At 42.1% G+C, this 27201-nt stretch overlaps 1 protein-coding gene across 1 annotated transcript in view; it reads left to right on the top strand.

Moving 5' to 3' along the window:
- LOC138513078 (acrosin-like) overlaps positions 1–27201 on the top strand; it is a 503539-nt gene that overhangs the window by 104034 nt on the left and 372304 nt on the right. Inside the window, exon 2 of the mRNA XM_069627757.1 lies at positions 20542–20740. Within this exon, the coding sequence (XP_069483858.1) occupies positions 20542–20740 (199 nt within the window). The remainder of the gene's footprint in view (positions 1–20541; positions 20741–27201) is intronic.

Below are 27201 nucleotides of genomic sequence, written 5' to 3'. Positions count from 1 at the left end.
CGTGAACCTTGAGTCGAAGTGGCCCTGCGGTGGTCTGCAAAGAGAGCCACCCACATTTGAAAGACTTCGACATCCGAAAGTGGTCCTAACCCGATTGAGGGAGATCCGAATTATAACAAGCTTGGGGAAGGGAGCCCCCTTGCAAGTTTGTGTTGAACTTTGACGTGAGAGCCTGACAGAGGGGGACCTACGTGAACTCTGTTGTGAAAGTTCTGAGCCTGACAGAGGGGGACCTTTGTGATCTTTGTGTTGAAGGATTATTTTTAGAAATCGGGAAAAGTGACTTTTATCTGGAAGGCCAGGCAGGTCTCAATCCACGGTTTGGAGCTGCTTATAGTGTTGGAAAACAAGTCAGAGTGTGTCATCCTGCTCACAGGGACAGCCTTACCCCGTAAGGTCTAACATGCAGAGGAGGGCTGGTTCAACCGCATTTATTTTTTAACACTGACTTTCTTTACATACATTTCTCCTTTTTACACTTATTGTACAAGAGATAGGGCAGGCATTAGGTTTTGTTAGTATAGCCATTTTGATTTGACGGACTCCACTAGGACTGTTTTGTTTATCGTTTGATGGTGGAGACTACTCCCATTTTAGTTATAGGGGAAAGTAGGAGTTTCTCCAGCCTCAACATTTTCAGTAAACGTTGTATCCATTGTGCCTGTGTCATACTCTAAAACTAGGAAAGTGTTGTTTTATATGCAAAGACATCATGTGGATGCAGCCTTCTTTCAGGAAACACACCTATCTCCCTCAGATGAAGGCACATTTGCCAAATCCTGGCTATAGCTATTCGAGGAACCCTAGGGTTTCACTTTTCTGATTTGGAAAAAGAAACTGAAGGCAGGGCACTGATCCTCTCTGTGGTACTGCAAGGCCAGGGCGTCACGCTGGCCAATTACTATGGTCCCAATACTGATACACTTGACACATTGGAGGTGATATAGGCCCGTCTTCCGAAGTATCCAGCCAACATTGTCTTTCGGGCAGGAGACTTTAATGCAGTTTTGATTCCTGAACTGGATAGGTCAGGGGAGATTACCAGGTTGGTCTCCAAGGCCACGCATAAGATTCAGCAGATCTGCAACAGTAGTGAGCTTGTCGATGAGTGGAGAGATCGTCATCAACTTGATAGGGGTTACACATTTAGGTCTACTGTGCACCACACAGCGTCCAGCCGGGGCATAATTTGGGGTTCGCCAGGGGTCTGCGACCCCTGAGGCCTCCCTTGCTACCCCTGTGGTTTCCCTTGCTGCCTCTGTGGTCCCCCTTGCTACATCTAAATAAATGTTTTAAATGTAGGCTCCTGGACTGTGGCCAGCGCCATGTGGCTCTTTGTTTCTGGAGTGGCTGGCTTTCTTGTTCAGGCCTCTTAAGAAAAAAGAGGGGTTTCCACAAGTGTAACACTTTGAGCAGTGACCGTAAATAAGAAAGAATAGGAATAACAAATAATGTGTCTTTCTGGAATTCTATACAGGCACACTTCAGGGGGTAAGCCACTGATTTTCTTAAATACCTCAACTCAGCCTTTCATCCTTCTGAAGTCGATAAATGAGTACCAACACAGGTGGTAGATTTGTTCTATATAAAGCGCTTAAGCGTAAGTGCTATATAATAACACGTCATTATCATTTGTCCTTGAATTCACAGTAATTTGGCAATATGGGCCTGTACATACTGATATTAATGATACATATGGTGATCCATTCTTGCATGAAATGTATAACACATTATAGTGATATCATATTTTCTGTACTGTACGTAGGAACAATGCTATCTGATGCCACTTCCTGTTTTGTCAAGGGGGAAAGGGTCATGTTCCATTGCTCTGTGATGTCACTTTGGGGTAGGGTCAAATGACCTTACTTCCTGTGATATCACCAGAGGTCAATGGTCATGTGATGTCACTTCCGCTACCCAAGGCATTTTGGTGAAATTATGTCCCTGGCCTACGGACAGGATTTTATATTGGTTTCACAGAGGAGTGCTGGTTGGTTGACGGACTGTGCTATCTTGGTGTGTATGTTGTCAGATCATGCTCCCGTGGTTGCAGTCGTGGATATTTCTGGCAGGCAGCGTTGTGGTAGCAGTTGGTTTTTTAAGATGGTGAGCCTTCTGTGATCTTCCATGAATCGATTTGGGCACATATTGTTACATTTCTTCAGGATAATGTGGGGATGGTGGCTTCTTATTCTGTGCTCTGTTGAATCCGTCAAGTGTGTAATCTGCAGAGCTTGCCTTGCCAAGGAATCAGGACGTCTTAAGACCATTAGGGCTCAGTTGGCTGATATTGAATCTCTGCTACAGGGTACTGAGTCGGACCTGGAGTTCCTTAACGAACCAGTGTTGCAAGCCTAGTTTAATAGAGAACTTTGGAGGTTCAGGGAGACCACTGAGAGGGAAGTACCATTTTTACATATGCAATCTTCGGTCTGCCAATTTGGTGAGGGCCAGCGCCCGGGAAGGTTGTTGACTCGTATTGCTTGAGTTGAATCTCCTAGATCCCATATTACTGCCATTAGGAGCCGGACGGGGTCCCTGGTGCATACTGATGATGAGATAGCTAGGACCCTGATGTAATTTTACAGTAGACTCTACTCTTTCGAAGATTACAGTACACCAGTTTTCTATAGAGAACTATTTGGATCAAGTTGGTCTGTATTGGTTTTCCCAGGGTGAAAGGGACTGGCTAAGCAGCCCAATCTCTGCTCAAGAGGTCCATAGCGCAATCAAGGCTCTTCCTTTGGGGAAAATACCAGGTCCGGACAGTTACTCTGTTGACCTTTATAAGGCTGTTGCAGCAATTCTGTTGCCACACCTGCTGAATGTGTGTCAGCAGGCATTAACGGATGGTAGTCTTCCTGAGTCAATGCGTGAGGATGTAGGTGCTTTGCTCTTGAAGCCTGGGAAGGAAGCCAAGGACTGTTCGTCACATAGAACGATTTCTCTTATAAACTTAGATGACACAATATTAACAGGGATTCCCGTTTCTAGGCTTGCCCTGTTTATGTCTAAGAGTGTCAGGGCGGATCATGTGGGCTTTATTTGTGGTCCACATCATACGGATTGCATAGGGTATTTGGCGTGCTCTATGCGCTAGATTAGCAGTCCCCTGTGGTTGCAGCCCTTCTTGATGCTGAGAAGGCATTTGACTCAGTTTGATGGCCCTTCTTGTTTATGGCGCTAAGACACATGGGGGTTGGTGAGATGTTTATCTCGTTGGTAACCTTGTTGTATACATCCCCTGTAGCGTGGCTCAGAGTGAACGGATGACTATCCGATCCCATTAAGAGGGGTCGTTGAATGAGGCAGGGGTGTCCCCTCGGCCCCCTTCTGTTTGCCACTTGCAGTAGAACCTTTGGCTGATCTAATAAGGTCCAGACATATGCATAGGGGCATAGGCCTTTTCACACACCATTTGGTAATCTTTTTATACACTGATGAAATTATTTTGTTTGTCAATGATGCAAAGGTTAATTTAGCACATATTATTTATTTTATGTATTTATTGTGCATTTGTAAGGTGCCTATACATCAAGTAAATTGTTTTTCAAAACGCCCACAGGGCAACAGGGAGGGAGCATGGCAGAGAAAAGCAAATATATCAATGCAAGATAGAGACGGACCTACTAGGCCTTGTGAGCTTTCAGAACGTGCAAGTGCAGAGAGAGAGAAGGGATGGGGAAGTGCGGGTAAGTGTTTGGTGTACCCAAGAGTGAAGTGGTGGGGAGTAAGCAGCTGTTAAGTGCCTTGGTGGGAGTGGTCAGCTACCAATGAAAAGTAAGTGCAGGCCTATGGAGGAATTGGCAAAGCAAGTGCTCGGAGCGGGCGGAGGCTGAAGGCGATTGGGTGTGGGAGGCCAGGACCCAGGAGGACACATAAGGGCCCTGTTCACCAATCTCAGCAACTGTGTGGTTTAGCAGGGGAGGGAGGGAAGGAGAAGGTGGTAAGGAAGGTCTTGAAGAACTTCCAGAATTTGAGGAGATCCTGTTCAAGACGAAGAGGAAGGGGGAGGCTGTTCCATAGGAGGGGGCCTGCCGAGGAAGGATATCGGCCACCAGCTTGCTGTTTAGCAAAGCCCTTGACACACAGGGAGTTAGTGCCGGAGGAACGTAAAGATCTGGAGGGAGAGAATGTAGTGAGAGCCAGTTGTAGATAATGTGGTCCCCGGCCCCAGACAGCTTTATGGATGATGCAGAGGGAATTGAATGTTATCCTTGCAGCAACCGGGAGCCAGTGGAGAGATTTTAGGGCTGGAGAGATGCAGTGCCTGTACATGAGGCCAAGGATAAGTATTGCAGCCCTATTCTGGATTAGCTGGAGGGGTCATAGAGAAGAAGAGGGTAGATTAAAGAAAAGGCTATTGCAATAATCTATCCTAGAGAGAACCAGAGCTCTAGAGACATTGAGCTCCTGGAGGAAAGCGAGGAAAGGAAGAATTCCTATGGGAAGGTGGAGTTAAAGGTGTATGGAAGATGTTCTGTGTGGTTTTCGGTTTGGGGCATTAACCCTACAATCTTGGTGCTGTTTCCACTGACTGAAGGTGTAGTGAGGTATTGTGATGGGCTGGGATCCCAGTGGCACAAGGAGGGCAGTCATTATTTGGGAGTGGAGATTACGCGATCCCCCAAGATTCTCTACCAAAAAAATCATATGGCTAAATTCACTCAAACCAGGTCAACGGTGGAGAGGTGGAAGCATCTCCCATTATTCTTGTACAGGTGTATATCTCAGATAAAAATTATTATATTCCCTAAGTTTTTCTATATATTCCTGAATTGACCTATTGAGGTGCCTAAGTCCTTTTCTAAGAAGGTGAAATCCATGGTTTTGGATTTTATTTGGCAGGATAAACAGCCCCGTACACGCTTGAATAAGCTGATGGCGCTGATTGTGCTACCGGATTTTGAATCCTATTACATTGTGGCACCGGCATCGTTCCTGTCCTAGTGGTATAATCCAATCCTGAATTAATCGCACATCCAGATCAAAAGAACTCTTGCATCACCTGCACTCCTAAGGACAGTGATAGTGACTTCTCTGCAATTGGTAGGTAGAACTAGTAAAATGGTTGAGATCACATGTAAGGCCTGGTGGCGAACTGAACAAAAGTTGTGTCAAAATGTGCTATATTCCCCTTTTTTACCCGTTGTCCACATCCATGGGGGCCCGCCAACGAGCAAAAAGGTTTACACTCAATGTATGACCAAATTGGATATCTCATGTTGGCAAAAGCTCTTTCCGTTGGGGCAATTTATCTCTATGGAGTAGTTTAAACGCCTGGTTGGCACTTCTGCACTAGATGTGTTTTCATATTTTAGGCTCTGGAATATGCTAAAGGAATGGCTTCCCTCTTTTCCTGAGTTGCCCCCTATTGCCCCTCTTCTTCATGGGTTGATCAGCGCTGAGAGCAGTGGGAAATTGGTCTCTGGTTTATAGGCAGAAATGATAGTTAACCCAGTTGGCAGAGTGAACGATTCTCATGAGAAATGGGGGGACTCTCCGGTTGTCCCTATTCCGCATTCTGTGTGGCGCTATTGTTGTGCCCAAACTAAAAGAGTGGCACTCAATAGTAGATTTCAACTGATACACTTCAAATTCTTGTACCAGTGTTACTTTAATCCCACTGACTCACATAGGTTCTTTTCTGAGACTTCTGAGGTATGCCTGCAATGTGGTTTCTCCCCAGCCACATTTATAGATCTATCGTGGCAATGCCCCCGGATTTATGATTTTTGGTCCCAGGTCTTTGGCATCATAAGTGAGATTGTTGGTGAGTGTGTTGTTCCTTCTCCTCTGGTTGCTCTGCTGGGATACACAGGGAGGTGGCAGGACTTCTAAGAAACCTCAGGGGTCTCCTTCTGGTCCTAGCACAAACAAGGGTTGCCATGGTATGGAGTAGAGGCCGACCCCCCACTGCACGATCTCTGGAATACCGATATTTTATATTGTCATGCTATGGTGGCTGAATACTCTACTACCTTACATCCCTCTGTTTGGCCAAAAAACATATGGGTTCCGTAGGTAACTTACCTAATGTCTCAGGCACAGAATGCCTGCAGTGTCTCTGCAAACCCATCTGATGACTCATGTAACTGATTATGCTTGATATGAGATTGTTGTTATAGGTGTATGCCTGACACCTAGGCACTATTTCCGTCTCCTTTTGGTATATAAAACAATAAAAAGAGTTTTAACAAAAAGACAGGCTATGGGGTACCGCTTGGTCGACTTTAGATTCAGTGGCAGAATCTCTGTCAATGCAGTAGAACTTCGCAAATGTGTGCACCGACCTTCATGTCGCTGCTCTGATTTTTATTTATTTATATTTATAAATGTATAATGTGCCGAAAGCCTGCAGGCATCAGGGCGCAACGAAAACTCAAATGGACACCAAAAAGACGGGACAGTGAACATCTGAGGGAACTTCAATGGTCACAGGAAAGCAAAACCTAGTGGGCATTGTAATTACCTGAACAGATGTGTTTTCAGGAATTTTCTGAAAGGCATCAGGTTAGACAAGGATCTAATGGTAAGTATTAGCGCATTCCAAAAGGAGTACGCCATGGCCGGGAAAGATCCTTAGATCTTGTAAACTTAACTCCCCGTAGCTGAGCTAAGGTGGAAGATCGTACATTTCTAGTAGGTTGATAGGGAGGAACCAAGGCTTTTAGATATTCCGGGGCTTTGCCGTAGAGAGAATGATGCACTAAAGTTCCTATTTTGAACAGAATTTGCTCGTACACAGGGAGCTAATGAAGATCTCGCCTGAAAGTGGAGATATGAGATCTTCTGGGAATGTTCAGGGCCACGCAAACCACTTCATTCTGGATGGTCTGACAAGACCGGATGTTGGACTTCAAAGCTCCACATAGCAGGCTGTTATAATAGTCCAATCTGGATAAAATCGTAGCCCTGACTATAGTCACTGAGGTCTGTTCACTAAGATAGGGACGAATGCTCCGGAGAAGCCCGAGATAGTAATTACAAATCTGACGAAGATGGTGCACTAGCGCATCAGCGTTAAGAGAAGCCTCCAGGTAAACCCCTAAGGTTCTAATTTTCTTGTGGGTCGCAATTTTATTATCTTGAAGCAGAAAGTTGTTGTATGATGGGTCGAGTTTGGAACGAGTCTGAGGGGAGCCGAAAATGAGGAGCTTGGTTTTATTGCTGTTAAGACACAACCAATTCTTGGCCATCCAGTCTTCGATGGAATCATAAATATAGTTGAGAGTCAAGGAATCCTGTGCCTGGTCCCCACTCATCTTGATGACCAACTGTGTATCATCGGCATAGTTTGTCAAAAATACTCTTAGGTTCTCCAGAAGCACGCAAAATTAATGCAAATACAGATTGAAAAGCAGCAGAGAAAAGGAGGCATCATGGGGGACTCCACATGGGATTGGAGAGGCAGGGGAGAAACCAGAACCCCATTGAATGTTAGACTCATGATTAGTCAAGAAGGACTGAACATAGTTTACTACATATATGGAACAGTAGCCTTGACTCTGCAAGCACAGAACGATGTGCTTGTGGCCAACAAGGTTGAAAGCCGCGGACAGGTCTAATAATATTAACATCCCGGCTTTCCCTTTCTCCATGATTTCAAGAGATAGGACTGGAGATCAACAATAGCGGTCTCTGTACTGAAAGATGGGCAGATACCAGATTGTTATCTGTGGAGATTGTTGTAACATTCGGTGAAAGCTTGTAAATGGGCAGTTGTGACCTTTTCCAGAATTTTCAGTAGTAATTGGCTGTTGGTAATTGGCCTTAGATTACTAGGGTCCATAAGATCAAGATTTGTGTTTTTTGGGATCAGGGTAATGATTACTTTCTTAAGTTCCAATGGGACTTGACAATCTCTGAACGAGCCATTAACAAACAGAGTAGAGAAGGTTGCAAACAAATCTTTATATTCTTAAATAGGTTTAGGGGCAGACGATTGTAGTGACAGTACGTTGCATGCATAGATGCAAGCAGAGTAGACATGTCTTCAAGTGAAATATGAGAAAAGGAGAAACTTGGGGAAGTAGAACTTTTCTCTGTCATGTGGGTTAGTGCTCCAGTAGCGGTGGAAAGGCCCTGAGCCAATAGTATTTTGTTACTGCCACTAGAGATTTTCTCCTCGAAAACCGCTGCCTTCCGAATACAGTCTAGATTGGTAGGTATGAAAGGAGACTCTGGGTTTTTCCAGGGATTTAAATATGTCAAATAGTATTCCAGTCGAGTTAGAGGACTGTTGTATTTGGGCATTGAAGACGTTTTTCTTCGTGTCTGCTATTAGCCTGGTAGCGGCTATCGATCTGGTGTAGTTGGCCCTGGGCCTCCCAGGGAGAAGCCTGCCCACCTACTGATGGTAGAAGGTGATGCAGGAGGAAATCCATCTGGCAATAGAAGGTTTTGACAGTGCCTTCCCAATTCCAGATGGTCCAAACATCACAAAGAGCTGTGAAGTCTGCCGCAAGGGATTGGTGAGGGAGACATATTTTAAAATTTGCACAATGTCTAAAGTGTGCAAGGAGCGTTCTGCTGGGGTGACCGGCGATCCAAAAAATACTGGCAATACAACTTGTTAATTGAGATTTTATTTATTTATTTATTTATTTATTTATTGTACATTTGTATGGCGCCTATACACAAGTGTTTCAAGGAGCCACAAGGCAAAAAAGCAGAGTGGAGGTCAGAGGAGAGAACAACAACAAAAAACAACAGTAAATGGTTGTACTTGTGGCATTCGTACCGTGCAAGTGCAGTGAGAAATAACTAACCTAAAGTAATAAAGGTCAAAAAACTGGTTTTCCAGCCCTTTCAGAATTTGGATTTGTATGTTTTTCCTCCTAAAATGCATAATCTGTTAAGTGAGCAGTATTGTATATGGAGATGTATGAAAATTGTGGCTACAGCAAATCATTGTAGCTTAAATGTTTAAGGTCAGGACCACCCCCCTGTTCTAAATATTTGCATAAGCCCTATCGTCCTGCCCGATTACAGGCTATCCCTCAGGTTACTAAAGTTGTTGATATAGCAATGCTATAATAGGGATCATAAATTGGTCTTACATATTCACTAATGTGAAACTTGTTTTTATTTGTTCTTTTACCCGTGAGCATCACATATCCATTCAAGTTAGCCTCCTAGCAGTTCCTATTTTTAGGTGTCGCGAAGCAAAAAACTGTTTTGTACAAAGTATTGGCTGCAAAAGTGTTGCCTCTCAGCAGACCTTATTTTCAGGTCCTTTCAAGCAAATGTTTGTTTTGTACAAAACACTGATGACAAATATGAATCAATATTTTGTTTAACCAACACATAGGTAATAGAATTGAGTAAAAAAGTAGTATTGTGGAGCCAACAAACTACACCTCTCTTTTCTTTAATGTGCTCTTTCTGATAATGTAAACAGAATGCCTAAATTTCAGCTTAACTCTGGTACGCTTACAAATACAAAAAGTTGCATTTAATGCCTTTCTCCCCCTGTTTAAATACTCAAGTCCTCGCTGTACAAAATAGAGTATGCTGATGATTAAGTTGTAGATTTTTCTGTCTACTATTTATCTGGAAGTTTATAAGACAGTGGGGCTGCTACGCTGTAATATGTGACCTAAAGTAATAAAGGTCAAAAAACTGGTTTTCCAGCCCTTTCAGAATTTGGATTTGTGTGTTTTTCCTCCCAAAATGCATGATCTGTTAAGTGAGCAGTATTGTATATGGAGATGTATGAAAATTGTGGCTACAGCAAATCATTGTAGCTTAAATGTTTAAGGTCAGGACCCCCCCCCTGTTCTAAATATTAGCCTGGTAGCGGCTATCGATCTGGTGTAGTTGGCCCTGGGCCTCCCAGGGAGAAGCCTGCCCACCTACTGATGGTAGAAGGTGATGCAGGAGGAAATCCATCTGGCAATAGAAGGTTTTGACAGTGCCTTCCCAATTCCAGATGGTCCAAACATCACAAAGAGCTGTGAAGTCTGCTGCAAGGGATTGGTGAGGGAGACATATTTTAAAATGTGCACAATGTCTAAAGTGTGCAAGGAGCGTTCCGCTGGGGTGACCGGCGATCCAAAAAATACTAGCAATACAACTTGTTAATTGAGATTTTATTTATTTATTTATTGTACATTTGTATGGCGCCTATACACAAGTGTTTCAAGGAGCCACAAGGCAAAAAAGCAGAGTGTAGGTCAGAGGAGAGAACAACAACAAAAAACAACAGTAAATGGTTGTACTTGTGGCATTCGTACCGTGCAAGTGCAGTGAGAATTAACTGCAGGGGTAGGGGGAAGGTCAGGGCAGTCAGGCCGGGATTAGGGGAGTGCAGGAGGCAGGGGGTCCAAGGGGATGGGCAAGTGCAGGGGGGCACAAGAGGGCAAGTAGCAGGAGGGGAAACAGGAATGAGGGTCAGCTAGTGCGGGTGGGGTGGACCGGAATTCAGGCTAGTCAGGGAAAGGTGCCAGAGGGAAAGTGCTAGTTAGGGGTGCAGGGGAGGACTCGTCGAGGAGTGCTTGGTCCCTGTAAGAACTCATAAGGGGCCAGTCACCAGCTGGAGCGGCAGGGGGACAGTAGCACGGGAGGGGGAGGGCGAAGGAGGGGGAGAAAAGGAAATTCTTGAGATGCTTCTGGAATTTAAGAAGATCTGGCTCAAGTCTGAGAGGGGCATGGAGGCCATTCCAGAGGGAGGGTCCTGCCAAAGAAAGAGATCTACCCCCACTCTCTGCTTGGCAAAACGTCTGATCTGCAAAGAATTGGAGCTAGAGGACCAAAGTGCTCTAGCAGGGAGATATTTTGGGAGAGAAAGTTGGATGTAGAATGGTCCCAAGCCCCAGAAAGCCTTGTGTATGATGCAGAGGGTCTGAATTTGATCCTTGCAGCCACCCAGAGCCAGTTGAGAGATTTAAGGGCTGGAGAGATGCGTCACTGGGCTTGAGGCCAAGGATAGGTTCTCACAGCCCTATTCTGAATAAGTTGAAGAGGGCAAAAGGAAGAAATGGGCATGTTGGGGAAGAGGCTGTTGCAGTAGTCCAGTCTAGAGAGTACCAGAGCTCTGGAGACATTGAGCTTCTGGTGAAAGGTGAAGAAAGGGGGATTGCCTCTGAGGAGGTGGAGCTGAAAGTTGGACTTCTTGGCAATGTCTCTGATATGAGGGGAGAAGGAGAGAGAGGAGTGGATGATTTCCCCAAGACTTTGTGGGTGGAGGAAGGGGAACCAAGGAGGGTGGCCAGAGAGTGGGGGGAAAACAGGGAGCAGGCGTCCCACCCAATAAGGAGGATCTCGGTCTTGCTGACATTAAGGCAGAGATCATTAGCAGAACACCATGCTTGAATAGAAGTCAGGCAGTCAGGTATGAGAGAGGAGGAAAAGGAGCTGCAGGAAGGAAGCTTAAAGGAGAGTTGTGTGTCATCAGCATAACACTGGTAGTGAGGAGAGACGGTAGAGATCAGGTGAGCAAGAGGGGCAAGTTAGATACTGAAAAGCCACAGTGATAAGATAGAGCCCTGAGGGATGCCACATGTAGAGAGTGAGGTGGAGGAGAAGAAAGAGCCAAGGCGCCCTTGGAAGATCAGTTAGTGAGGAAGTAGGTCAGCCAGGCCAGTGCCCAGTCCATGATGCCTACCGTATCACAGAGATGATTTATGAGGAAGGCATCGTTGGCTGTGTCAAAGGCGGAAGAAAGATCGAGAGGGAGAGTTGGAATCCTGATTTGATAGCAGGTCTTTACGGGTGTGCAGGAGAGCAGTTTCCGTGCCTCTGTGTGCTCTGAAACCAGACTGGTGGTCATGGAGACAGCCAGCAGATTCAGTTTCAGTGGTGTAGTTGTGAATGGTATGGTTGTCATTGATGAAGACGTCAACGATTTTGGCATTGCTTATGTCAGAATAAGACCTTTGTCCTTTAACAATGAAGGTGAGGAAACTGCCTACCATGCATGGACGATGAGGATTTCTCAGATGTCCTGCAGTGTTGTAGTCGTCTGCAATGAGGCACCTGTATTCGGAGCTGAATGTGCCCCTTTTCTGCTTTTTGACTGTTCCTCGTGCAATCTAGTTCTCTTAGTAGAGGTGGTTCACTGGGTAGATATACCTTGCCTTAGTGATGCGTGACTTCGTAGAGAAGCAGAGTCAGAGGCCCCACTGGCATCATCCGCCATGCTACCAATCATCGATGATGGTCCCGAAGGGTCTTATTCGAAAATGACTGTCAAATTTCACACTCCTAGATGACGTGGTATGGACGTAGGCAATAGAGGCTCTTCTCGTGGAGGTCTTCCGTAAAGAGATTCTTTAGGCTACATCGAGTGCAAGCCTTAAAAAGACATTCTACTGCCCTTAGGCATTTTAGCAGGCCCAAATGTGAAGGAAACCGAAGACGGGGCTGCCCATTCGTGGGAAAACTGCTGACAAGCTGGAAAAAATGCTGGGTAGCCGTCTAGGGTTCGTCGATTGATCCTATGTCGAAAACGTTGAAAGTTATATATTAATGAACTTATATTGATCAAATTTAGTAGAGAGAAAAATGGAGGACTCCCAACACGAAATCATGTGTTCAAAATCTGAAGATGGCCTCCAGCGGTGAAGCTAATGGAACCCTTTCTATTGGCTGTGGGCAATGTGACCCAAAATGGTGATAATGGAGCACTAAAGTGACTGAGGTTTACAGTTTAAATTTAAACTGCTCTATGTCACTGAGGGTTCCCAGCCCAACAACGGGAAAAATTAACAGCATATGAATCTATGAAAGATCCAATGCTGGAGAAATATCCTTTTCTAAGAACATTCTGTTTTTTAAATGCATTTCACCCCTGTTTCATAAACCAGAGTGCTACATCTTGCTATTCCTGTACATTCTGTGCTCTCTCCTCAAGGTTAGTGTTTTTCTATTTAGTTATTATTGCAGATGGTGTGATTAATTAAAGTATATATATTTTTTTCGAACCTTGATTGGACATTCCATTTACTTTGTACTGTTGTACTGTGATGTTTGGGTTGCTGCTGAATCACATTCACACCTCTTCTGAGTGTAGCCGTCCCTCAACTCACGTTACCACAAAAGGCAAAAGCAGTATATCTCTTAACTGTGCCTGTTTTACCTTTATGATTGGGTTCACTCTTGTGTAGAAGTGTAAGGGCTGAGTAGGTGCTTTCCTTTAGCCTTTAACTATCCTTGTATTGCTGCAGGGCAGATGTCAATTTGTCACACTCATTGATAAGCCATACACAAAGTTGTTTACTCAGCAAACCAATACATTTCATTGACATACCTAACGTTTTAGTTGTAAACGAAGTGATATATGCAAAGTATTACAAAGAAAGAAAATGTATAAAAGATAAACAAATAATAATGTATAGTTTACGTTTGCTAGTTGTCTGATCTGAGTTGGGTATATTTAATTAGAATTGTGAGGTCATGGAACATAAAAGGTTTGTCAAATTAAACAATTAAAATAATTTTGACAGTACATTCCAAATTTCACATTTGTGCAGTTAATTCAAGCAATACACTAATAAATTACTAATTGCACAATTGAACTTTCATACGCTGCACACTTAAATTAAAAATAGAGACATTAAATTAACAGTTTAGGTTTAAAATGTACAATAAAAGTCTAATAATACATTTAAAATTAAAGTGTACATTTGCCATTTTGGTTAACTTAACATGTGTGTTTGAATTCTTGTCACTTTGTTCATTGTCAATCATTAATTAGGAGAGAAGTTGTTTAATCTAAGATAGTGAATCAGGCTTGACAAAGCTGGCTGTAGAGTTTGGTTATGTTGTGTTTAAATGTGAGTTTCTTGGGAATACATTCTGAAGGTTAACTTGACTTTGGGTCCTCATATGGGTTTACGTTTAATTCGTCAAAAAATTAATGCTACATTTGTAAGCACACTCTATAAACTCCACCGCCCATTTACAATTCACTCATATAATTGCCAACATAGAATCTGGCGCCTTCCAAATTCTACATTGGAAGAATCAAGATAGGCAACAATAGGCTTTTCTGGATGACTGTATCTGTATGTGTCTGGTTACAAACCTATACAGATCGCTTTGTCCCCAATGTCAAGTAAAAGTTCAAATCACCTAGGTCTTGTGGGTAAATAGGGTTGGGCAGTCAAATAACATCATCAATGATAGTGCACCTTAAAGGTCTTATTGCTGGCAGTCAGGTGGTGAGTTGTGTCTTTCTGTTTGCTTGTTTTGTTTTAATTTACACTTAACCTTGTTTAATCATTGTTAATGACCTTGAACGAGAATGTTAAATATTGCATGTCATGTGTCTCATATTTACTCACTCCCTTTTTCTTAATGTGTTTAATTGATTTCTCTCTAATTATAACTTTTCTACATTGACACATATAACGTCTGTATTCGCCAACTGCCCATGACATCTGTGTAAGCAGCCTAGTTAAAATATATTAATTCGTTCGGTTTTATTTGAGATGTTCACTCCATAACAGTACAGTATATTTAATACATATACACGTTTCAAGTACATCTGCATGAAAAAGCTAACATTTACAAATATGGTTAAGCAACTATTGCAAGATGAGAACAAAGGATATCCCTAAATTAAGCTAACATACAATGTGCAATTAAAAAACAATATGAACACACATAATATTAAAACCTTGCTAAGCTGCAAATAATGATTTCAAATTCGATTGTGTAAATATCAACACCAATCCAGGCTAAAATATGATAAAGGCAAAGTGCATAGTGCATTAACAGAGAAGGCTAGCATAACTATACACTTATTGTCAGGATAGCAAATCTAAATATGAAAGTGGATGTTAAAGAAATAATCTACATTTATGTAGTTGTTTTTTTAAAAAAAAGCATAGCCTCCATCACAATCTGATGCTCCCGCTCTTCAAACACAGGGCAATCCACTTTTTCCTTCCACATGTATATAGAGGATGAAAAAACATAAAGTTGATGTCCATTTCTATCTTACGTGGGTGGGACTTTTAAGTCCTTATTTTATATTTTTAGTTCCTTTATAATCTGTTTTCGATTTTTGTAAGCCTAGTAGTCTGTTTTTACGGTTTACTGTCCCATGACTATCAAGTAGCATATAGTCTTTATTTTACTTTCTTAGTTTCCTTTATAGTCTGTTTTCTATTGTTATATCTTTGTAGTCTGTATTGAGTGTGTGTTGTCCTATGACCCTCAAGTTACATATATCACAGCCCTCTTCTGTACTGGCACCATTCCTTCTCTTGCTGACACCGGAAACACCCTGCCTGGTGCTCCCAGTTTGCTAGGACTTTTGCTCTTTTGCAGTAAATCAGACTTCACTGCTCTGCTCCCTTAGTGAGAGTATTTACACTCTGCATCAACTAGTAGTGATCCTCATTTTTGTTTGAGATTTTATTTAGAAAGTTGTATTGTATATGTTGCAGTCCTCTTCTGCAGTGACACCATTCTTGCTCCTACTGGCGCTAGAGACTCTGCCTGGCAGAACCCTGTATGCTTGGATTTTTGCTCTTTCAAAATAAGTTGGACTTTACTATTTTGGTCTCTTAGTGAGAGTATTTATACTGCGTTTCGGCTAGTACTGATTCCCTTTTTGTTTGTGTTTATGTTTTGAAAATGTATGTCCCAGATAATGGCACGTTCAGCATGTTCTTGAAGAGTTTAGTCCTCTACTTTGATACATTCTGATTTAATGCAATGGCATGCTTAATCAACATAAAAAAACTGGTTGTAGGTATCAGTACTTTTCTGAATATTTGTTTGGATACACATTTGAACATCTTTGGCCATACTAGTGTACACCCTGGTTCTATGTGGTCTTTCCACCTGGCATATCTTATGCATGGCCAGTACATGTTTTCACATGGAAGTGCCATTACATTAATACAAACTTTGACTATCTTGCGTGCAGCATAGTCTCACTTTCTCTTCTGATTTTCCACAGCCATGAGATTGGCAGGCTAAGGCAAATCACTGAACTCACCCACTGTGTGCTCAGAGTGTTTCCTTTTAGATTGTGCTTTCTTCTCCATGTATCATCTTTATATATAAAGCTGAATGTATGTATGTGTGCATGTATCGTTGTCCAGCTATACAAATTCACCCCGTTGAACCCACGTCTAGCAACTTTTGCATGGATTCCTCTTTTTCTGGGGCAAAATCGTAGTCTATGTTTGGATGCAAAAGTATTACATGCAAAAATACTTTTGGATGTGTGTGTGTGTGTGTGTGTGTATGTTTGTCCGGCTATACAAACCCACACCATGGAACCCATTGCTACCACATTTTGCATGGACTCCTCAGTTGTCTGGGGCAAGATTGTAATCTATGTTTGGATGTCAAACAATTCCCTCCGTAGACACCTTCTTTTACTGATGCTCGCCCCGCTTCACTGCAGTAGGTACTAGAAGGAAGTAAAATTTGGAAAAGTGTCTGAAGCAACATTTTCAATGTGTTAGCTATTCCTTTGAAATTGATTACTACTGTATAGAGCTCGAAAGTGCGTATTAAAGCATTTTTAAAGGGAATTAACATTAAAAAAATATTTTTATCACACCACTCCAAAGATGGGAAATGGCAAGGTTACAGTTTACTTAAGTTCATTAACAAGAAGAGAGCACAATCAATCAATCTTTCTTGGACATTTTCTCAAATGTGCTGAAGCCATTGAGTGTCTGAAACATGTCGCACAAAAAACGAACATCACTTGGAAAAGTTCCATCTGATGCAAAGCAAAAATCAATATCAAGAGATTCTGAAACACAACAACAAACAGCAGCACGACTTGCCAACCAAAGGCCAAGAGCAACTTTCTCCAGGGCAAAGGAGATGCCAGAGCAAACTGAAGTAAGACTTGCTGACATGAGAACAAGAGCAACATCCTCCAGGGTACATGAGACACCACTCGATCAGGACACGGGCAACACGGGTACCCCAGCTATAACCCATAAAACCTTTTCTTTCCACGGATTGTGGTATTAAAATAAATAGACCTGCTTGGAGGTTCCTGATAAAAAGCCATATCCACAGTTTCTTTAAAGGATTTAGTAATAACAGCAGATCTGTAGTTAAAAGATTTGTCTACTGCTTAGGAAGAGAAGGAATGTATAACAGTAACATTCCCCCCTAGTCAAGCTGTCCCATCTAAATCAGATTCAGTCTGAGAAATACAAAGGTTGTCAGGTTATTGCTCAGTTTGCTCTGGATTACTCTTCGCTATAGTCACACATTCTCATTCAGTACTCCTTAGTCAAAACTACATCTAGATCTAGATGAACTTAGTCCTGGCAACTACTCATGAAATGTAAGCTGTCCCCATGGCATCAGCCTCTCCTAAACTGGCTGTAGCCGGTTAATGAGAACTGCAGCATCCCAGCATTTGCCCGCAGTGTGCTCGGCGCTTTCCTTTAGGCCTGTGCCGACATGTCTGTGCTTCACACGCTGTCACTTGAGGAAAACAGAACGTATCGATCGCTTTTCAGTTATCAGGATGGGGAACCACTCTCACTCTAATGTTGGCCACAGTAAATATTAAGCCATCGTGTACACTACAGGTGACAACATAACCTTATCCAATGCGTATGCTGTTCAAACAAGTTCTTTATAATTAAAACAATAAAACAAACTTAATAGAAAACCTATAACTGCATTCTAAAGTACAGACATATAGGTGGAATGATGTTCCTATGGGAGCAGCAGTAACCGAGGAAGTGGATTTGACTCTAGAAACCAATAAAGGACTTCTTTTGGGGTTGATTGGATAAAGGGGCTGTGGGCACTAGGGAGGGATTATGGAGTAGTGATTTTGTAAAAGGTTTCATTTTTAAAATAATCAAAGAAATTATCAATAGGAAGAGCTCTGTGCCATGCTATAGAATGTATTTCAGCAAAAAGCACCAACTTTCATTTACTTTCTGTGATAGTGAGAGTCATGTCGGATTTCTGGTAAACAATCAATAGTTTTGGTAATTGGCGGCAGTATTCTTCTTGGATGAGAACAGGGAGTTAACTGAGGTGGTGGTAATGGTAAAACATGTGGTATTTTATATACAACTTACTTCAGGTGATACATAATGGGTTGTTTACCCCATGTAGTATTTAATATTCATAATTCAGTGGTATCTTACTAGGAAGTACTATTTGAAAAAAATCCTTTTACTGTTGCCGCCATACTCACAAAGAGGGTGCTAGTCTTTTTAATCTTTGGGTGTTTGTGGGTGTGCACCCTTAATTCATATACCTTCAGACTGCTGTGTTATGGTTTAAAAGTGTGTTGGTGGTGTCAGGTATAATGGCCTTAAGTCTCAAAAAGTGAGAAGCATTGTATCCATATTGTGGTCAAATTCTTTAACCTTCGGCTTACACTTTCTGTGGAGTTGGTTGTCCTCCTATTACTTCCATGAGAAAATATTGTATGCGCTGTGTTTTTATTTTTTATCAAAATTAATGTGATTCATTTATTTAATTACTCAACTCAAGGTGTAACATTTGTGTAGTAACTGACTCGCTATAAATGACGACTTTTTGGTATTTTATGTAGCTATATTTCATAGAGAAATTCAATTTATTTTCAAAATCAGAACATTGCTGGTAAGTCAACGAGTTTAGAAAATGTTTTATTCTGACATATAACCGTTTCTTAGCATTCCTACTTTCTATGTTGAGAATAATTTAAAACATAATTGTCTTGTTAGGCATGCCTATGTTTGCTATGTGCTTTTCCCTACGATAAATGGTATGCTGGGCTTGATACTATAGTTTCTTTCCCACGCGCTGGCCACCCTCAAAATAACTATTCAGAACATATCTGTGTAGAAAAACATGGGAATAGGAGCACAGACATTTCTACAAAACCACATGCACACATTTAACCAACATAGATTGGGAAATAGCCTTTAGCCGAGATTGCAAACCATATACACGTCACAAGGCGGTCCAGCCCATCAGAAAAAACAAAAAAAAACATATACGTGGTAACACTGAAGCAGTGAAAATAATGTTATGAGCAAGGCAAACAGTAAAACTGCAGATATTTAAAATGAAGAAAATGCACATAACTTGATTTCTTTTTTAAATTCAAGAAGGAACATTCTGTCCAAATCTATTTTATTTTGTTGTATTGCTTTTGCATTTATTTAGCAGTTCTGGGGAACCCCTCATTCTATAGTTCAACGCAACACCCATTCATTTGCACTCATTTCAGTCTGTGAAGGAATGTTTTCAAAACATTGCAAAACCCTCATACACCCAAGCACACTTCAGCCCCTCCTCCGCCCCATACCTTTTCTAAAACATCTTGCTCATGACCAAATTGTTATTTCTTTTTGCTTGATCTTCATTTAGTCTGTTTTTATTCAATATCAAAGTTGGGTTACTTTTGGTTTCTCCAATTTTATCATGGCTATTTATAGTACATGTTCTGTTGCAGTTTCCACGCACCAGAAAGGGAATGGATTTGTCTGCTTTGAAATGCATTGATAGAAGGTTTGATCGCCCATCTTCATTGCATAGGTTTTGTTTGTTTGTTTGTTTATTATTTGCATTGCGCACCAGACCGGGAGGTAACAGGGCGCAGGAGTTACAAGAAGGTTCACAGCTTAGGTTACAGGAGTAAATTACACATAGCAAATAAAACAGGCCAGGCAAAGGTAGCAGTTACATGTCAACACACACATAGATAGGAACACAGGCAAAAGCGCAATGTCTAAGACATAGGAGCAGTGGGTGTAGGGTGTAAGTACTGTGTGGTAGGGCAGCAGACCTAATGGTCAGTTGTCTTGAGCCAGTTGATGCAGCTATGTCTAAAGTTCTGGTATGATTGATCAGCTTGGAGTGAAGGTGACAGGAAGTTCCACAGCTGGGCCGCTTTGACAGGAAAGCTGCTGCCCCCGACCTTTGATAGTTTAAACCTGGGAGTAGTGAGGCAGTTAGTATTAATTAGTCTATATGGTCTGGAAGAGGTCCTTCTGTGGGATCTCTCAGAGCGATAGCTAGGAGCAGCATTATTCAGTGATTTATGAGTAGGTAAGGCAGTTTTTAGCTGGATTTTGTCAATGGTAGAAAGCCAATTATTCTGTCGATTGATCTCAGAAATATGTTCTCTCCCGGCTACGCCGAGGGCCGTTCTGAGGCCGTTATTTTGGAGAGTTTGGATTCTTCTAATGATATATTTGTTGGTGCCAATGTAAAGGGCCTGGACAGGATGAGGGCTCTGGCCAGGATGATGCAGCTATTATTGGAGAGAAATGGTTTGCCGGTTCTGATAAGTTTACAAGTATAAGCGGTGACAGAGGCCATGGCATTGACTTGTTTAGTGAAGGTGAGAGTGGAGTCGAGGTAAAAGTCTAAGGTCTTTACCTCAGTGGCAACTTTGATAAGGTTGCCATCATTTATGAAGGAAGTATATTCAAGTCTTCACTCTAGAGTGTATTATATGTCATTAAGGTGATGGTAAATAACCCCTAAAACAGCAAGTTCTGGTATGATATGTAGAATACAACATGCCTTTTCCTTGGTTGCCTTTTTTCTCACTCCAGAGACTAATATGATATTTCTTTTTAACTTTCACAGACTGTGGCAATCGTCCATTGATGATGGGTAAATCTGCTACCCATCCGGATGGGGGTAGTGAAGCTGCCCCCGGTGCCTGGCCATGGATAGTGAGTATCCAGTCACCCCTGCTGGATGATTATTACCACGTATGTGCAGGAACCGTGTTGAACAATTTGTGGGTCCTAACAGCTGCCACCTGTTTCAAAGATGAAGAGAAGTAAGTACGAACTATTATATTGTTGCAGACGTTTGGTGGGATGTAGTCCTTACACAGGATTCATATTAAGGTTTTGAGGGCCCCCAGCACAATACAACAAAAAAAGCCTTTCCCATATTTACCCATTATATAAATGCACTTGTCTTTCAAAATAAAGCAACGAGTGTCTGGAATAGTAGATCTCACAGCATTGCTGTTCACAAAGGGGACCACCATTTTATGTTGTACAGATTCATAAAGCACTTCTCACACAGCATTGCTTTACCTTCCCTGCCCTGACAAATTGGACCTACAACCTTGCTATGCAGTTAAGGACAAAGGGGATTAGACAGGAACGAGGTATATTATGTGGTGTTTTCTATTGTGGAAATGATGTGGTCGGTGGGACTGGGCCATCAAATTGTCTCGGGCACCAATGAAAAAGTCGCCCACAGTTGCAAACGACAATTCATTCCACAAGACTTATAATGTTTCGCAGGTTTGGTGTGGGTGAGGAGAAATATCAAGAGGGTGCTTTTCGCGACAGACTTGTGGCTGGGCATGATGGAGCACTGACGATTGCAGTGGTTCCTGTTCTGGAGAAATTAAACCTCGTACTCTAGGTCCCTATCTTCTATGCATGAGGTTAAGAAACATTCAGCTATCCGTGTATAGTTAGGAGTCTTCTAAAAGGATTGTGGACTTGTATCATGTGTATCAGATATAGCACTGACACATTTTTCCGTATGTTCTTCTTCTTAATTATTTGGTTTAAGCTATTTTTATCCTTCTGTACTTTTCCTCACCAATGGGGTAGTTTTGGAGTAGTTTTGGTAGAGAGATAACTTGTCTTCATCGCCATGGGGGCACAATGTTAGTCAGGGTTAGAAAGCAGCCTGAATGCCCCTGTCGAATCGTCTCTCTTTGACTACCCCTTTGTGTATTACTGTGTATTATTGTGCATTTTTAAGTATAATTGTGTACTATTGAACTCCATGACATTTTATTTTGTGTACGTTTTATATGTCATGTTTCATCTTTCTGTATAATATTTAGGTTTGATCTGTAGATTGTAAACTTTTTTTTTACCATAAACAATATAAAACATTTTTTAAAAATGACAATTCATTCCTTTTGTGACACTGTTTGAATAAAAAGCAAGGGGGAGTTTTTTGATAAAGTGTGAGGCAAAGTGTGCATTTAAAGAATATGCATTCAGCAACACTGGACAAAACGAATAGCCGCATGGTGAAGTAACTCATCAAACTGGCCCATATTGGGCAAAATGTGGCCTACCAAAAAACTGTCCCACACCGGCATTTTGCGTTTTTGGTTCGACCATGGGCATATTGCCCTATAGGCCAATCCAAGCCTGCTTCTATCGCTCTGATTTGGACTGAAAGATGGTTCTAAAAACTGACTGCACAGAAAGAGTAAACACGATTGTCTGCTATTTCAGAACATATTTTCCAAAATAAGACCTATATAACAGAAATCCGGGACAGGTTTGGAATTCACAAATCTCAAATCACTCCCTAAGCAACGTGAACTGGATTGCCCAGCCCTTTAAAATGAGTATCAATACTCTGGAGAGGGAAGGGGATGCAGATTTTATTCATACATCAATAATCAAAACAAATCAGGTAGTTGGGCAAAAGGGGAGTCCATTTTATTAACACGTATATAAAAGAGGGAGTACAACCAACATCAGCATTCGTTCGATCCTCTTACTCAACGCATCGTAGCAGAAACTGAGGTTATATTGCATAAAATCGTCATCATTGATGTTGACCTGCGTCACTACCTACGTGGCAAACTACAAAAACCTATTGAGGAAAGTGATAGGCTCTAAGTGGATATCTAAGTATAAGTTCCATATCAGTATAGAACTGTGAAAGAAAGTGATAGGGTGCTTAACATCAGGTGGGGCAACTAAGCCCTCCTCTCAAAATGGCCACTACGAACGTCACTAAATACATGACGTTCGATTGGTAATACAAACTGTAGGGCCTTTATTATGCGGTACTCTATAATTGGTTGACTTCTAACCCCATCGTGACTTTTCCACCTATGTTTAGCAGCATGCAGACTGAAAATCCAAGTGTTAGTGCACTCATCTAGAAACTAGCTTCCCACCAATTATTATATCAATCCATCATCACCTCAATGGTCCAGTGTCAATTAGTGCTTTGAAGTTTGGCCTTGAGTTTTTACTGTGCTCTGAGAAATTTTAAGGAGTGAAGGGCACAGCCTGCCCTCGTGCGTAGGTGTGACCACCTCGTCCTTCCAATTTCTTCCTTCCACATGACTGGACACCATGCAATCGAGCCTTTTTGTGTATTTGATATTCTTTTTTAATAGTCCTCTAACGTATTTTGTTTTGCTCAAACCTTCTGAACAGGAGCCTCTTGTTCCTTCACATAATTTGTATCCAATGTCAGCCAATTCCTGTTTGATAAGACTTTGGCTTCCTGGCTCATCCAACTTTGTCTGCTGAGATTCATTTTGTAATTAAAATTGGTTTTAACTGCGACACACTGAAGTGAGGCCTTCTTAATCATGTTCTGCACTGCTTTATAACGTGTAGTGGAAACATCCATCTTTTATTTGCCCATATGCATCTATATATATTGGCGCTTGCCGCAATCTATCTACTATAAAGCTTGAAGTTAGCGTTCAAGATTACTTTGCTGCTTGCATTTCAATTGCATCTGTACTCGTGTAAAATGACTTGATATCTTCATCTGTTTCTGTGGCATAAACTTCTTCACCTTGAGCCCAAGATGTCACTTATCCTTGGTACTTTCTTGATGCCTTATAGAATATCTGCATCCTCTTCTGTGTGTGTCATCTCTTACTGTGTGATGTCACCATGCATCCTTGCCTTTCATCTGCTCTGCTTCTTCAAGAATCTCATTCAAATGGCCATCATATTGTCTTGCATGCAGGTACGGTTTTCACAATGGGTACCTTGCCTCCCAGACTCTCTTAGGTACTGGTACTCTTATGGGTACTGCACAGAGTCCATGCTCTGCTCTTTGTTGGTTCAACTGCTCCGCATAAGTCACATATTTTGATTCCCATTCTATAGGTAGTAAGGGCGGGGAAGTTGGAGGGGGAGTACTTGGCTCCTCCTCTACACTCCCCCGTCTGGGAGATTTATCAACCACTTTCTCATCCTCCTTCACCTCTAGACATCCTGGTCTGAAGAAATGTTTCTTGGGGATCCATATCTTTATGACTCCTTTCAGACAACCTGATGATTTCACATGCTCATCCTTGTTCCACGTCATGGCCATGCCCTGTCCACTTGGATTGCAATAGATCCATCTTCCCACATACTTCTTATGGTTCTTTGGATAGAGGAACTTCGTTCCCTCAGGTGCATGGATACTGGCCTTCACAAAGTCTCTAATTTCCTCATCAGTCAGGTCTTTGGGCTCGCCTCCTGGTTCAACATCAATCATAATCTTCATCCCTATGGCTTTCTTAGCTGTCTTCCTGCACTGTGAGATTATTATCTTGATCACACAAAATCCAAGCAATACCAACACGATCAGGGCTCCAAGATATTTGACATATCTGCCATCTATTGTGGAACCCAAGAGAAGAGCGATCCAAACCAGTTGTCATCAGCAATGTCTTCTAAGGTTCCATTCTCATCATCATGAGAAGGTATGAATGTCCAACATGATTCTCCAATTTTTGCACAAACACCTCCATACATAGCTGTGATCATGTCCAAGATGTATCTATTCTGGAGAGTCATCAGTCTTATGGCTCTCATCTCTTCTCTGATTGCACTGAATCCTTTTATAGTAGTGCTAATTGTTTGCAGCTGGTATTTGCTCCAACTTGGATTCTTGGCATGAACATGAACACTGAAGAAGTTTGGCTGTGTTCATGTGGGATAGAGTCAAAGGCTTCTATAGATTTGGCTGAAATGTAGTTCATTCTATTCATCCTCTTTATCAGCTCCACAGATATCTTCTTCCTCAGCTGAGCATCTGCTTTTGGGAAACTGTAAAGATTTAGATCACTCTTTGGAATCACTAATGCTGGAACATGGACATTCACCAGTCTTTAGGTAGCCTGATGTAGGACTTGGATCCACAAGCCCAATAATGATCCATGATTACTGCTGTTCCATGCACCATCCCTGATGAATCAAAGATATGATCACACTTCTGATTTTCTCCAGCTTTTCTTGTACCATTCCCTCTGAAATACAGCTTTCAGCTCTCCTAAGGTACTATTTGCAGGGGTCCTCCTCTATCTTCGACCCATGTCCGTAGTTTAGAAAGTCTTGGTCACAATGGTTTGCACACCTCTTGTACATTCAAAATAGTGAATTCAGGAAGATTAGTTACCACCCACGCTCTGCAGATCACCACTCCTTTTTCCCATCCATCTGGCGATAACACTGATCCCCAGATCTGCATCTGACCTCTGTTCTTCCAAATTTGAATATCGTCTGCAGATTTTCCTGCGGTCTCCAGGTTTTTATTCATTTCCCTTCTGATTTCAGCTCCTTTTACTCCAGGTTTTTCATATCTGATCATGATACTCCTTGTTTTTGCATTGTTTCTTGCTTTTATATCTTGAATATAATCGTCTTCACCCTAGCCCCAACCCTAACCCTAATGTAACCCTTAATCTAACCCTAGACCCAACCCTAACTCTAACCCTAATGTAGCCCTTAATCTAACCCTAGCCCCAACCCTACCCCCAACCCTAACCCTAATGTAACCCTTAATCTAACACACCCTAGCCGCAACCCTAACTCTAACCCAACTTTAACCCCTAATCTAACCATAGCCCCAACCTTAACCCCACTAATTTTGATGGAACCATCAAATTATATACAACAAACTGGCTATTCGATGGAATGGAATTTCGTTGCATATAATTCGATGGTTTGTTATTAGATGCTTTGGTGTTCAATGGATTGACCAGATACCAGATTATCTCCCAATCTATGCCTCGAATCTGCCTTAGCCCAGACGACATGTCGAATTTCTTTCAGCAGGAGCCAAAAGTCTTTCTGTGTCAGCAACCTTCCGATCTGTCCCTCGAAGGAAAGTTTCTACAACGACCTGTAATTTCGCTCAGAATGGATGCTCACTTGGATGATGATATCTTCCAGGATCACATTCAGATTTGCAGTGTTTCTCGGATCTCTTAGAAAGGTTTGCACATCAGTGTGCCTCCCAACAAGGTGCAGATACTCTTCAATCAGACAAAAGAATACCACACTGACTAGTCTATGAGCTGCTTCGTTTGATAAGGGCATTTGTAGTCTCCTCACTGTGCTCAGGTATCCACAAGAATTGTTCAGTGATGACTATGAGTAATCTTCTTATAACTTCTTCATTCTTAGCATTTTGTAAAAAATCTGGAATGCGGGTGGTTTTCCTCCCCACCAGCGAAGGGTAAGCGCCCAGCACTAACTCGAAATAGGTGAGAATGTTCCTAGTAAGGTCATCACTGGGTAACACCATAGGTAAATCCAAACAAGAACTCAGTGCCAAACGAATCTGGGTATTGTAACCACTTCCAATTGTTGTGTCCACGATCAAAATCTGGCATAATCTGCTTTTTATCGAGGCTTAAGCATGACTCAGTCCAAAGTTTATAACCCCTTACCACTTTTCTTCTTGTCAAGGCTTAAGCATGCTTCATCCAAAGTCAATAAGCTACTGTGGCTTTAAGAACTAACAATCTTCTTTTACCCTGAAATGACAGCACAGAGTGTTCAAACCAGCTTTCCTTGACCCTCTTATAGGTGACTTAAAAGGAGTGTCCCAAATCAAGCTATAGTCCAATCAGTACTTGTCAGCTTCTGCGTCCTTCTTCCTCATCATAGATCTTGTCTGCATGTGCTGTGGTGCATCCCCAATGCTTGTACTTGCCTCGTCGTGTAAGGGGGCAGGCAGAGGAGTATTTTCCAGCAAAGATTTATCATCCCCCCAAAAGATCCAAGCACGCCTGCCCTGCACTTTGACAGCAGACAGTGTGATGTCTTCCACAATGAACGGACAACAAAAACGGGGTTAGTACCACTTTTTCCTCACGTGACTGCGGATTAGAACCGCATCTCCTGGGAATAGTAGGGGAACACAACGTTTCTTAGATTGGTCTGTCGAAGCATCTCCTTCTGTGTTCTGTACTGCTCCTCACCCTCGTTTCTGCAGCTGTCCTGAAATGACAGAGATATTGGAAGTCATACAGTTCAAATAATCACATAATTCCAATACTAACAGTTCTGCTGTTGGCTGAGAATCACTTCTAACTCTGGATGGAGGCATTAGGGGGGTTGTCATCCATCTCCCTGTCACTATTTCGTGGGGTGTGAGATGGTGGTCAGAACCTGGTTGGTTCCTCAAAGGATATAATCCCAGTGGTAGGCAATGCAACCACCCTTTCTTCAAGGTAAGCTTCAACTTGACTATTCTTTCTTTAAGCAAGCCGTTGAGCCTCTC

Source organism: Ambystoma mexicanum, chromosome 12, assembly GCF_040938575.1.
Source record: "Ambystoma mexicanum isolate Mex_15411 chromosome 12, UKY_AmexF1_1, whole genome shotgun sequence".
NCBI classification, from domain to species: domain Eukaryota; kingdom Metazoa; phylum Chordata; class Amphibia; order Caudata; family Ambystomatidae; genus Ambystoma; species Ambystoma mexicanum.
This window is presented reverse-complemented; position numbering and strand designations above follow the sequence as displayed.